General features: G+C 38.1%; 1 protein-coding gene across 10 annotated transcripts in view; it reads left to right on the plus strand.

Annotated features, from left to right (window-relative positions):
- Window positions 1-12237, plus strand: part of TRDMT1 (tRNA aspartic acid methyltransferase 1) — a 30257-nt gene extending 18020 nt beyond the window's left edge. For 5 of the 10 annotated variants that reach the window (XM_069006724.1, XM_069006719.1, XM_069006721.1 and 2 more), the window contains 5 exons: window positions 773-856; window positions 1348-1721; window positions 5686-5743; window positions 6768-6897; window positions 9785-11357. In XM_069006724.1, the coding sequence (XP_068862825.1) occupies window positions 773-856; window positions 1348-1721; window positions 5686-5743; window positions 6768-6897; window positions 9785-9918 (780 nt within the window). In that variant the 3' untranslated portion in view covers window positions 9919-11357. Of the gene's footprint in view, window positions 1-772; window positions 857-1347; window positions 1722-5685; window positions 5744-6767; window positions 6898-9784 lie in introns of all 10 variants that reach the window. The other 5 variants (XR_011148963.1, XR_011148964.1, XM_069006722.1 and 2 more) reach the window with 5 other exon arrangements.
- Window positions 12238-14688: the final 2451 nt, after the last annotated feature.

Genomic DNA, 14688 nt, shown 5'->3' on the forward strand with positions numbered 1-14688 from the left:
TGTTTAAAAAGGCAAAAGGAAATCCTTTTGGTTTTAACAGAAAACAGATAGTATCTGTCCCAAGAAATCATGAGGCATGTAAATTTTTCTTCTTGCACAACATAAAATTTTGTTCTCATTCATATTCATTTACAGACAAACTAAAAGCTACAAGATGCAAAGAATAATTGCTCACTTGGTTCTCTGGAAGCACCTAGGTATGGAACTTAAAAGTATGTAGGTATTATCAACTAATACCTAGAGAATACCCTGGAAAAAAGAATGCTTCAGGGTGACCTAATTGCAGCCTTCCAGTACCTGAAGGGAGACTAAAAGAAGCACAGAGAGGGACTTTTTACAAGAGTCTGTAGTGACAGGACAAGGGGTAATGGATTAAAACTAAAAGAGTAGGTTTAGATTAGATGTTAGGATGAAGTTCTTTGTGATGAGGATGGTGAGGCACTGGAATGGGTTGCTCAGAGAAATTGTGGATACCCCATGTCTGGAAGTGTTCAAAGCCAGTTTGGATGGGGCTCTGAGCAACCTGATCTAGTGAAAGGTGTCCCTCCCCACAGGAGGGGCCTTTGAACTAGACGACCGTAAAGGTCCCTTCCAACACAAACCATTCTTTGAGTCTCTGATTCTGTCAATACTGATATCTCTGAAGTCACAAAATATATTAGTATGTCGTAGTTCTGTTACTACATGTAATGTCAGATAACTTGTATGATGCTGTAGACCACTTTTTCTCTACTTATCACATGGACTAAAGGCTTCTGAATTTTGGTTACAGCTTGGCATTCCCAATTCTAGGCTGCGGTATTTTCTAATTGCGAAGCTTCACCACGAACCGTTCTCCTTTCAGTCTCCTGGCCAAGTGAGTCTATTCTTGTTACTTGAATTTGCTTCATTTCATGAAGATTGAAGGTTAAGTTTTTGGTTTAGTGGTGTGTGTTGATGAATGGAGAAGAGGACTGAGTGATACCAACAGGAAAGTTAAATTCTGCCTCCTTTTTTCAGCCTGGATATTGAGTTTTGTAAGCACTGATGTGCATGTCTATGGCTTAGATGGCTCTAAACAGTTGGGAGAAGTGTTTTCTATGCTGATAGTGGCCTGCTCCATTTTTTACACACTTGGAAAGGTCTTTTTGCAAAGGCAATTATTTGCTGTTGTTCCTGACATCATTGGTGATAGGTCAACAAATCCTGATGCTTCTGCTTTTGAAATCTTCATGAAAATAACATCAAAAGGTTGCTTGCTTTATTCTGAGCATCTCTGAAGGAATTCTTACTCACCGTATGGTGGAATGTCAAGTTATTTATTAAATGCAGTTCTTTAATTTTATTTTTGTCACACTTTCTTCTTAGATATTGACAAGATTCCCAGATCAGGATCCAGAAGATTTACTCAAGGAAAAAGTTGCCGACAAAGTGGGTGAAACCAGTTTTTCTTTGTCCTCTGAGGAGAAGAATCTGGATCCAAATATTGGTCCAGATTGCAGCAGCAAGAAGAATTTACCGAAAGGGGCCTTTCTATTTAAGCTTGAAACAGTAGAAGAAATGGAAAGGAAATGTGATCAGGATAATGATTCCTCTATTCAAATGCTAAAAGACTTCTTGGAAGAGGAGAATGAAGAAATGAGAAGTCAGTATTTCTTACCACCGAAGTCCTTATTGCGCTATGCTTTCTTGTTAGACATTGTTAAACCCACCTGCCGGAGATCCACATGCTTTACAAAAGGGTAAGTTGCAAGAAAATGTCTTGCTAAATCATGTCCTGAAATTTTAAGTGTATTTTCACTTGTGTCCTGTAAAATCACAGAGAGATGTTTCATCAAAAAATTCTAGGCCTTTGAGAGAAATCTCCTTATATAGTGTGCTTGCTGATCCAGTGGAATGCCAGCATGAGAATCTATCTGGCAGAACATCATGTGCCCACTCCAAAAAGGCATTCACAAAAGACAGTTGCCATTTGTTGTTGACCTTCACAGAAGCTTAATTACCCCTGCGGAAATATGGTTCCAGTAGACTGGTATAGTGCTGATTCATTAATGAATTGCTTTATATTGCTCAATGAAGTTACAAAGTGTCATGCATGACAGATCCATTCCTCATTAAATCTGTCTCCACTGTACATTTTATTGATTTCTTGGATTTTTCAGCTATGTAGATCAGAATAGCTGTGGATTGTCGTGAAACCAGTTAGGTTGTTGCATTACAAATCATATTTGATGGAGCAGAACATCAGTGCTTTTCTGTCTAGTAGTTTTCTGATTTGTACCGTGCAATTTTAAGTTTGAATTCTGGAAGTTGGTGAGTGTTCTGAAACTCTGTGGACAACTGGTGAGGAGCTTTTCCACTGAATGTATTTGTATTGAAACATTCCAGTTGGAGCCTGGAAATTTGTTGGAATTTTTAATACTGATAAATTTTTCTAATTGGATTGGTTTTTTGAATTCGCTGAATGTTTCAATAAGATGGCTTGGATGATGAGTTAAAGCTAATCGTAACTTTTTTTTAATTACCAGAAATTAGGCTGCCAGATAGACAGAATTCCTGCAGATTTTTTGATTTTTAACTTTTTGACAATAAAAAAGAAGAAAAAGAATTTCAAAAGTTCGAGATTTATGCAATGGGGAAGGCCTTCCCCAAGGTCTCATTGACATACATGTATGTGCCTTTTCTGCCCTCATTCTTTTGAGTTGTGGGAGAGTCATCATCTTCTGGAATCTCTTTCTTAACTAGAATAGTCAAAAAAACCTTTAGCCAGAATGGTGCCTCATGTATCTTATCTATGCCTTAAGTGTCATTGAAAGTAATCAGTCACTTGTGGTTTCACTAGAACATGTCATGGTAGCTTGTGGTCACATTTATCAAAATCACACTGAAGGAGGCTGCTGAGTAGTTAATATAAAGTCTCTGTATGTAGTGGTGGGAAATCTGACACCAGGGGAACATGACTCTTAACCCTCTGCTGACATGGAGGTAGTTGTGGTGGTAGTTCTGTCTGATTTACCATCTTTGTTACCTTTTTCAAGAGCCTTTGGGAAGGAAGGTTGCCAACATGTTTCTCAATGTAATCATCTCATTTACGGCTTTGCATTAAGAGAAGATTTATAATTACATCTCATCGAAGTCACTTTCTGAGGCCAAGAATAAGTCCCTGCTGTATCTATTCTAGAAGTTTTGTTTTTATGTTTCTCTGAAGCTTGACATTTAGGAAAAAGACCCCTGAATGGGGTGGAACAGCACTCCAAGTAGTACAGAGAATCCCTCTGCTGCTGTGCCTGTCTGGTGTCTTTCTTCTAAGTCGCACTGACCATCAGCTTTGAGAGTGGGAGAAAAATTTCCCTCTTTTTGGTTTTCAGATGTTTCTAGCAAGGTTTAGTGATGGAAATAACCTGGGTATGCCTTCTCCAATCCTTGCTAATTCAGGGACTTCAAACACTGATAGTTCTTCAGTGATTTTAGCTATATCAGTATGTCTTCTGAAAGGCTTTGGTAGAGTATACAGCAAAGTGTAATGGCCTGTGATGCGTGAGAGATCAAGCACGTAATTCTGCGTGCCCTTCTGACACTGAATTCCTGGGCACTTAGTGAATGATTGCTGAGTTCCACAACACTACCAACACCGTGGTTTCTCTTTGGAGTATGTTTGTGGTGACTGAAGTTTTGAGAGGAAAGTGACTATTTTAAAGGACAGAGGAAATGAAAATTATATCTAACTTCCCTAGTTACAATCATTCTGGACATACTTAAAATTTTTGATATGCTATTGACAAGAGAAGTGATACCTTTCAAAATAGTGTAAATATCAATTACAGAAGAGCTTTCTCACTTTGTAGAAATTACTTTTGGTCAGTCATAATACAGGACACAATATAACCATAAAAAATATACGTATGAAATGAAAAGACTTTTTTTAAAGCTTACAGAATTAAAGGAGGGAGGGAATCTTGAATCAGATGAAAATTGAAGACTGTAATTTCTTAAGCCAGCTTCTTTCATTATAACTTGGAATGAGATGTCAGAAAATCAATACATCTTTTTTTTACTGTGACAAAATTTAATTATGTTCTGGGTCTGAGGTAGGATTGTTAACATTTCTGTAGTCAGCAGCTTCAATAATAATTAATAACAATCCAGCTAACATTACTTTAGCCCTATGCCCACATTTGTGTTAAAACACCAACACACATATGCACCAACACACATGGCCATCAAACCACATGGACACCAAATGGATTTTTTGGGGGGGCTGGAGAGGGGAAGGGAAGGAGTTCTGTACTCTAGTGCCAGTTATTTAGACAGGAGCATTTATTTCTCCGAATAAAACTCTTCAATACCACTTAGATATTTACGTCAATTATTTATTTTGGCTCAGTTATATTAAACTGAAATATTACCAGATGCTGTATAAGCGGAAGACGATGAGGATTCCTCAGTGCTGTGTGTGCGTTACATTGTTAAACTTGGTGTTAGGGAATTTCCAGAATGGGACTAACCAACTAAAGATGATGTATTTACAACACAGTTAAATTCCATATGTATTTAATCTGTAACAGTGTTTAGGTCTTCTGATCCCGAGGAAGATTTGTAACCACTTTGTTTTAAAATGAGTGGTGCTCTGGCTGTTATTGGCAGAACTAATTGTAGCTTTTTCAGCTGAGGATGAAATACTCAAGATTGAGCCATGCTGGGTCATTTTGTCTTGTGCTGAAGGGAGAGTATTCTTTTATTCACTGTGGAATTAGAAAGGCTTGAAACATAACTTGTGCCATGCTTTAGGAATGGGTCCCAAGTGGAACAAAAGACCTTTATAATTGTCCTTACAGTTGTATAGATAAAACTAGAGAATGGTATCTGTTAACAATTGATGCAGACCACATCCCTCTAATGCTGGGGATCTTCTGAAGTTGTTCCACAGTGCAAAGCCATCTGTTGTCTTCACTCAGTCGCTTTCTGTTCAGAATGTTCAAACTGCCATAGTTAGACCAACAGAGCATGTTTCTGAAAGTCCATAATTATATTTAAATGACAGCCTTAAAGAGACTACGGAGTAAGCAATTTGTTATGCAATCAACCACAAGGCATGCAGAGCAGCTATCACAGGTTTCAGAATGTAAGTTTGCTTACTGTTTACTTGGATTTAATTTTTTTGTTCTTCGTTCTTTGTTCTACTGCTCCGAATAGATGCCATCTGCCTTTCTTCAGTGGAAAATCCACAAGCAACCAAAAGTTAAACCTGACTGAACCACTTTGTTCCTAATGCTTTGACATGAAAGCTGGAGGCTCACACTAATGGTCCTCCTTTGAATAAGGAGAGCTAATTTGAACCCCTGGGACCATTTGACCTTTAACATACTTTTGCCTTTTATGTAAAATTGGTTTAGGCAATGTAGATGGCTCTTTTTGGTGGTCCTATGCTTGAGTTCCTTGGCTTTATGTAGTTGCCATGTATAAGGCACTAGTGTGGATGAACCCTTGTGCACTGAGTGCAGACTCATCCCCAGAGACCACATTCAGAGGGTAATGCACTCCAGGGGTTAGCAGTGTTTATAACAAGGCCTTTTGCTTTATCTGTCCAGGAGGCTGTTTGTTAATCAAGGCAAAGGAACCTAAGTAACCTCCCTGCATCTTTGCAGTTGACAGTACTATGAAATCTAGTGAAAATATTAATTTGAGATTGTTTTTGTTGTTGTTAAGGTATGGACACTATGTAGAAGGGACAGGCTCAGTTCTGCAGACAGCAGTAGATGTAGAGGTAAGTGTGTGGTCTAACATATTAGAATGACTTGTTTTAAAACTCTAGACTTGTTTTAAAGCTTGGGGGTTTTGTCTTCTCCTTTGTTATTCTGAATATTATAAGAAAAAAATCTTTCAAATATACCTTTTATGGCAACTGAGTTTCCAATTGGTTTACTTTGTGTTCCTAAATAGCAGTTTGTTTAGACCAAAATTATATCTGTGTCTCTCTGTGAGGAGAATATGAGTTGCAGTTATTTTATTATGTGTCATGTCATACAGAGGTTTTATGGGGGCATGTGAAAACATTAGAAATGACTGGTTCTGTGGAGAACCTACAGTACAGTGTTGTGAATCAAGGGCTGGTTTTTGTACACAGATGATTCAGTAAATATTGTCAGATGTTTAGCATGTTTGAATTTGGAAATTATGGTTTATGTGGGAAGAGTATTTGGAAAAGTTCTACTGTTGATACTAAGTTCATGACCAAGTGGTGTTTAGGTATTGGGGAAGATAATAAATGTACTGATGCATCAGCATTCGAAGATACTTTTCACAAAGCCTGTTTTGTACACAAGCCCTGCCTCCTGCACTTCTGTGCTGGTCACTAATATTATAGGGCATTTCTAAGCATAAAAAGAATGCAGCTCAGGAATTCAGAATAATCTCAAAGCAAGTGTATTAAAACAGCTGCCTCCATACAACTTAATTTGTATGAATGGTCTGCTGTTGAGTTATACTGAGTCACTGTCCTTTGCCATTAACAAATGTTTGTTCTTTGATTGCCCCATTAAGCATTGGTATAGCTTGGAACTGGAGGAACAAATTATGAACATCCTCATGGCAACATTGATTTCTTTCTTGCAAGTCCATGTGTTGAGATGCTGGCTGCAAAAGTAGAATATGAATGACACTTTCAAGCAAAATATGCTATTGTCTTTGTCACTTTGATAATTAAGGAAATATTCTATCAAGATGTGACTGTAAATTTTACAAATTTGGCCTGCATCAGTCATATCTCTTGTTTTTTATATTCTTCATAGCTTGAATCAGTGTTTAAGCATATTGACAACTTACCAGAAGAAGAGAAGCTTATGAAATTGTCAACACTAAAACTGAGGTACTTTACCCCAAGAGAAATAGCAAATCTTCATGGATTCCCTTTGGAATTTGGTATGTGCTACAAAGTACCTCCTTCTACATTATTCTTCAGAAATGCCCATGTTTGTGTTTTGTTTTTTTTTTTTGCTGGGACTAATCCATTCTTTTTATTTTGCATTTTTTTCAGCCTGCCTGATTGGTTGATTCTTGTATTTTGCCTAACTTTGAATTTCTCTGAATTTCAACCAGTTTTTTTCACATTTTGTAAGAGCCAGTTTCTGTGGTGAGGTTTATCTTCATAAGCTAAGAATAAGGTTCTGGCAGGCGAAATGCTCTGTTACTGAAGTGCAATGAAGGAATACCTTTGTTTAAAGTGAAATTATTTAGTCAGCAGCCAGTGTTACTCACAACTGTGGTAAATCAGCATATCCTGCCAGCTTAGGAAGTCTGTTTGTGGTTCTCAGTGTTTGGGCTTCTTGCTTTCTCCCTTCCACACATTTACAGCTGCTGAAAGAAAGGGAATTTTAGATAATACAGATAGTTCTTTGTCGAGGAGTAACCAATCTATTAAGCCATCTCTCTTCTAGAAAAGGCAGTCCTTTGTCAGTTACTTTGTTTTCTAAGTGGTTTTTTTTGAAGAAGTCAAGGAACAAAACTCAGCAGTATCAGTACACTGGATGCACATCAACAAGAATTAAACCTGAAATAAATTCATCAGAATTCTCCTTGTAAAAAAGGGCAAGCAGGAAAGTGTAGCTGTTACTACCTGCTAAGAATTGTCACTCAGCAACAAAAGCATCCATGGAATCATAAAAGGGTTTGTGTTTGAAGAGACCTTAAAGAACACCTAATTTCAACCCCCTTCCACTAGACCAGATGGCTCAAACAATAAGACAGCACTGACCTTGAGTAATTTGTTATATTTTTCTTTGACTTCCTCAGTCACTTAAGGAATGTGACTTGTTTCTATGTATGTCTTTCTTTCACAGTTTTAGTTTGTTTTTTCATTTATTACTTGTTATATTCGAAATTGCTACATTTGGAGAACATTATCAAGGTTGCACAGTGAAACTAGAGCTGCCAGCACTAAGCTTACATGTTTATGAGTATTTGCAAGCATGTGCTGTGTTGTTACATACCAACATGCAATGTTTGTTCATAGCCTCCCTTCTTTAATAGATCTGTTCTGTTTTCAGAAAGCCTTTAAGCACAGCTCTGTTCCATATCCATGTAGGCTGATGTCACGATACTTGAACTTAACAGAGTTGGATTGGGCTTGTATAGGCTTATCATGCTGCTCAAGATCTCTTTTGAACCCAGAATTGCCTATTTTCTCTTTTCTTTAAATACAGACGGAATTTTTCCACTATTGTATCAGTCTCTGCAACATTACTGAGAGGTGCAATTGGATTAATGTTGCTTGTATTTTACAAAGGGAGAACTGAGACAATGGAGAAATTTATATTTGGAAGACTCCATTAATGTGGGGTGAACAATTTGTGAAACTTGGCTTTGGTAATTTCATAGTGCTCGGAGTGATGCCATACTTTCTGTTCAGAGCTCATCTGCAGAGACACCAGTGAGGTTCAATGTTCTTGCAAACCAGAACTGAACTCTGAAGACAAGTCAGGCTTCTGAAGAAGAAGTCAGATCATCACCATGTACAATGTGTTCATTTAGCAGACCTGTCTTTTGTTGGTTGGGATTCCACTTCTCAGAGGACAGTACCCTTTTGCCATAATTATGGCAGTTAGTATTTTAACTGTTTTACAGTTCTTGCAGTTCTCTTCCCTCTCTATACTACTTTTCCAACTTTGACAACACAAAAAGCAAGCCTCTCATTTGGTGGTTTCCTCTTGCATATGCTCCTGATTCATAGGCAGAACGTGCTTTTCCCACTGCGTTGAGTCACAAGTCTGACATTTCTTTGTGTTTAAAACATTCCCCACTTTTTGCTTAAAAAGGTGTTACTTGGTTCTAGGCTGATTGAAATCTTTAGTGAATTTAGGTACTGTAATCTCAGTTTCCTTTGACAATTTGCAAGCTCTGGTTTTTTTTGAAAGTGGATATATTTATGGCTCCAGCAAAAGGTGTTGCCCTGACAGCATTTCTCCCATGCTAAACTTCAAGTAATCATTGTGAAATATGGTATTTTCAGAGCAAAATGTGTTATAAGTTCTCTGCTACTGTGTTCTGTACTGACAACATTTAGGCTGAAATTTTCAAACCCAGAAAGCTTGGAATTGTACCCCCTGCAAATATGTTGTTGGTCCAAGAAACTGAAGAATGAGGAAACTATTAAGCTGAAAACTATGTGAACACACTGCCAGGAACTTTGTAACAGATGCTGTTACTAGTGCAGCTACAGTATCATCAGAAGAAATGTGGCTGTCTAAATGGTTCTGTATTTTAAGAAGTGGATGGCCTTTTCCAATATGTGAGGTCCAGAGTTAAAAGTCATTGTTCATTCTTAACATGACCAGATTTATTTGTGCTTTTAACATCTAAATGTATAAATAGTAATTGCACTATAGTTCAATGAAATACTGCAGTCATTTGTCTTAGTCACTCTGGTGGGTCCCACAGCAATATCATTAAAAGTGAACAGAGCATTCTCACACCTGTGACCTGCTTTCATGAGAGTGATGTCAGGATGTGTTTTCCATTTTTCTTATTAGCAATTTATGCAAGCTTTTAGGAAGCAAAAGCTAATATGGTGGGGCAGTACGTGCTGTTAAGACCTCAATGTCATCAAGTACCGTGTGTGACATAAATGCTACAGTGAGAGCTGTGCAGCAAGTACCAGCATACTGGGAGGTGTTGAATCTGACTTTTTGATTCTGTGTGGAGCCAAGAAGATAAAAAGTGCAAGACAGTGTTAACAGTCAGAGGGAGGAGGCTTGGGATAAAGGAGACCATGAGTTCTGAAAATTAATTCTTGGTTTTCAATTGCCAAAAGGTAGAAGGAGGAATTCTGACACTGTCAAGATTCAGGTAGGCTTCTTGGTGCACCTGTGTGTGTATGTGTGCATAAATACATATTTATTTTCATGTACTCTTTTAAAATGCCTTTATTCTGTACCTTATCATTGATTGAATGTGAAAACTCCATCTAAGGAAGTGTGTGTGGGAGTGCAAGTGATTGTTCCAAAGACAGAAGAACAGTTGCCCAAATGTGAGTGCTAGGAAGCTGGGCAGAGTGGATGGAGCTGGCAGAAGTTGTGTTTACCAAAGCAGTCCATCCACATTTGAGGCATTAATAACTGGCAGAGAAGGATGGAACAACTCCTCCCAGACACCACCTCCTCCTCAGAGCCTTCTTTGGTTCAACAGCTATCCAACCACATTCTCTCCTGAGCTCTCTCTGGAAGAGAATTTTTTCTGAAGAGCTGTGAAAATTTCAGAGCATACATATCACTAATTGCACTCACAGTGTGCTTATGCATCTGAGCTAATTGGGGTGGTGATGACCTCCGAGTCAAAGTTAGGTGTTTCTTCTTAGGGAATGATGAAATAATTGAATGTGGTCAAGTTTCAGCAGCTTACTCTATGACCCTAACAGTTAAGTCACCACTGCTGTTCATCTTTCACTCAGGTTGAAGCAAATGTACTTTACCTCACAGTTGGAGTAAGGTAAGAGTGCAAGCAAGGACAGAGCAGACCAGCTGGCTGCTTGAAACTGCTTCACTCTCAGGAGTGGTACTCAGTACACAACACAGCCCTTTCACAATACCTGGACTGGTGTCATTTTTACCAGCGCTCCCTTCTTTCTGCCAGTCCATGCACTTACTATGGGATGGACATTTCTGATGCTGTCTGTATTTCTGAGTGTGTTTAACAGGGTCAGCAGTGAATTACATGGAAAATTGTTCAGCTGCCTAATCACTCACTGAGTAAGCCTTGCTCGTCATTTAATCTGTTCTGGTGGTATATTGCACTGGGAGACTCGTGATTTACCTGAGCTGGTTAGAGGGGATCATGTGGGAAGTACAATGTAAAGCTTATTGAGAAGTGCAGTTTAGTCCATCTGCAGAATCGTCATGTTTTCTTTCTGTTGTGGCCATGTTCTTCTGTGGATGTTATCTAGAGTAGCAGTTGTGCAGGGATTTAGTGCTGCTGCCCCTCCCTGAGACTGCTGGATGTTTTGAGCCCTCTGAAGGGAGGGTAGGTCAGTATTAGTTACACAGCAGAGGAATGCTTTGAAGCTTCTTGTGAAACCTTAGAGTTGGCAGTATTGATAATAGAAGAGCTGATCCAAATCCAATGAACTGGTTGCAAATTGATTTTGTAACTTTGTGAATTTTGGGGGGAAGCTGAAGGGAGGGTGAGTTCTGCAACAGTCTGTGATAACTGCTGTAAGAAATGTTCACTGAAAAAAAAAAATTAGACTAAAAAGTAACAAACCCATACTAGTGATGTTGCACTATATGTTTTTGTTTTAGGTTTTCCTGAAAAGGTAACAGTGAAGCAATGCTATCGTCTTCTGGGAAACAGCCTCAACGTGCACGTGGTGGCAAAATTGATCTCCATTCTACTTGAATAATTTAGAACTTGAATCTGATGCATATGGACTGGTGGCAGAAAATACTTCTATCTTTCCGGAGAAAGCTGATGGAAGCTGGGCAAAAACCAGAGCTTACCAAGATATTTGTCTAGACATTTTGCTGAACAGTTTTGATATATTTTTAATAACTTGTATTCATGATGGATTTGAACTGTATAGGTGTTTTATTTAAATGGAAGTTTACATGACTTATTTGCATTATTTAAGTATTATTTTTTAGTTTGCAAAATGAAAAAGAGCAGCATATGCAAATATTTGAATGAAAAAAGATAAGACTATTTTATTTCATTTTATCTTAAAACCATTTTCTCAGTACCGTGTGCAACTGTTTCAAAGCTGTTTTAATTAGGTACAGAGATCAAGTTCTACATGAAAAATGTCTTCATCTTTAAATGTAAATTATCTCTTCTGAAAAGATTTACTCTATATATGATCTGAAATTTTGATGTGATTTTTGTAGCTCATGAAACTATTAAATTCAGTATTTTATCTAAAATTTTTAAGATATAGTGGTGTCCTTTATGGTTGTCTCATCTCCTTTAAATACTTGCAAGATTCTGGAACCCAACTGTATCTGTCTGGAATGATTTGTTTAGGTGCAGCTGAATAAAAATACTTAAAGATTATCACAGCCCTGACAATAACTTGCCTGTTTCTCTTCTCATATTTTTCAGGATAAGATCATTTCTCATTACCGAAGACCTAACATGTAAAAGACATAAAAAAATTTTTTGAAGCTCCGTGTTTAGGTTCCTGTGACATAAGAACTGGAGAAAAACTATATGGGCTGCTTCTGAAAATTTCTTCACAAATCTTGGTGGTAGTACTAGGGTTAGGAGTGTATGTTGGGGTGAAATCACTGTATGTGGCCGTACTGAGTGCCACCGGTGTATAGCACCTCACAGAGCTGGGTTCAGTGGGTTTTTATTCAAGTTTTTTGAGTTCAGTACCTCTGAAATAATAGAGAAAATAATGGGGAAACTGAAACCCCTCTAAAGAAGCATGGGCTCCAGTGGTTGTCTTTCCTTGGGATTTTCCCATTGGTATCTAGATTAAAAACAGCTTGAGTGTGGAAGAGGTGAGGTGATACTTAGTAAGCGTCCATTGGGAAGATTATGTGAAGAAAACAGAAGGATTTTGTAGTTTGGTCATAGTTCTTGTGCACCAAGCAGTAAGTTTAAGTTGCCAATCCTGAAAATTAATGAGTTTTCTTCCCCCTCTTCCCTGCAGCCATGGGATGACACTGGAACAGTATGTTCCATCTGGGCTTGGTAATGCAGGAGAAATTGAAGACCAAAGAGAACAGAGCTGCTGTATTCATTTCATACTGCAGCTACTTTCATCTGCTGTAGTCCTGAAAACAATTTCAAAATGAGTGTGTGTAGATGTTTTGTGCCGTACTTTATCTTATGCCGACTCCTGTGTATTTCTTCCTTCAGTGTTGATTTGCATGTTTCTTATGGACTGTTAAACCGGGAAAGGCTTGGGTTGACCTGCTTCAGCCTGTCTTTTTCTCCAAGAGCATATTGACTGCTTGGACTGTTCCAGCTGTAAAAGAGAAATGGAAATGGATTCTCCTGAAAGAGCTCTGGACAAAGCTCTAGAGAAAGGATGGTGTTGGCCTCTGTCTTTACCTGGTTGCTTGTAGTACTGAAATGGCAAAAAAGTACTACCATGCTGGCTACTAAACTGCAAAGAGCAGGTGTGGTTTTGAGAGTGAACCATAGGTACCTGTACACACAGTGGTTATTGTGTAGATTTATCAGCCAGATCAATAACTTGTAGCTATATGGTCTTATTCTTGGGAAAAATGTGGTAGTATGAAGATCTGTTGCTATCTTTCCAAACATTGGTGTGAAAACAAAGTATATCAATTTGACGTATAAATTGGAATTTCCTTCTGCCAAACCACGTAAATAGTCTATTCATTTTGCTTCGCTGTAATAATATTTGGAAAAATATTACTATTAACAATTAATTTTCAATTCCTTTATGCGTAGAACATATTTTAATGCTTTATATGCCACTTCTAAGCTAGCAGTGTTAAAGTGTAATTTGAAACTTACCTAGCTGCACCTAAAACTGATACAGTAATACAGAGCCTGTTACATATTGACAGTGAATTTTAATTCAATGTGATTGTGAAGACTGAATCTGTTTGCTGATTTGAGCTGTCTCTGAAAGAAAAATTGAAAGAATTCAGAATTGTAAATACATATGTAGATACAAAAATGCTGCTAGCAAGGATTTTCTTGCTAGTTTCTAAGTCCGTGAGAGACTTTTCTCTCTCACAGAAGAGGTAGCAGGGAATGTAAACAACCCAGACACCTGCAACCTTGAAAAGTCTTGTTTGTGGTATAGTGGAAAAATATTTTGACAATGGATGTTTTAGGATTTTAGCCAATCACCCCCAAGGGGTGGCTGGTCCTTTGTCCAATTAGACTATGAAGAAAAAAGTTTATAGAAGAGTTTGTAAAATAATTAAATAGCTCAATCTTGCTGCACAATTCCTGCCTGCTGGATCTTCTCTCCTCCTCCTCCCTATGGCTGTGGGACACGGTGCTATACCCTAGGGCCCAGGCCTGCAGTAATACACATATTTGTGTATTTTACCCCTGCTAACCCTGTAATACTGGTGCAGCTAAATTGAGGGACTGCTGTTTATCTCCTTGGTTTGTCATTAATCGACTGGTTTACTGAGTTCTGTTGGGTTGTACCTGCTTGACCTCACTTGATGATCATGTTGCTTCCTTTTCCAAGCAGTCTCCTAATCCTAAGTATTTTGCAGCCTACATCATTGCTGTACTTTGCAACTTCAGCTTAAGCATTTTCACAGGAATGAAATGTGATTACAAAAGCAGCTGAAAGGTGAAGAAGTAAAATCTGGAAAACAACTTTGGAAAGGGAGGGAGACTTCCAGAATCCGATTTTTGATTTTGTACCTCATTCATTTGCACATCTTAATTACATTTCTTTATCTGAGTGAGGTGATGTGATTGTGTTCCCTCAAATTTGAGAATTTCCACTGAGAAAAAGGGTATCATACTTGGTGGTGTTACATTTATGCAGCCATTTCTGAAGCTTTCAGACTGCCTTACAAGAATCTTTCCTATACTAACTAGTTTCTATCTGAGTTAGTCTCAGGTTTCCCTATACTCATGAAGAAACCTGTCTAGCAGCAAAATTACTAAAATACCATTTGTTTCACGCAGTGAGTTTGAGTATTTTTTGATGCTTGAAGTGGAGGTGCATCCTTGCATGCAGTGAATGTAAGGCTCCTGCCCAGAGGCTTTTTCATC

Source organism: Aphelocoma coerulescens, chromosome 2 (assembly GCF_041296385.1).
Source record: "Aphelocoma coerulescens isolate FSJ_1873_10779 chromosome 2, UR_Acoe_1.0, whole genome shotgun sequence".
Lineage (NCBI taxonomy): Eukaryota > Metazoa > Chordata > Aves > Passeriformes > Corvidae > Aphelocoma > Aphelocoma coerulescens.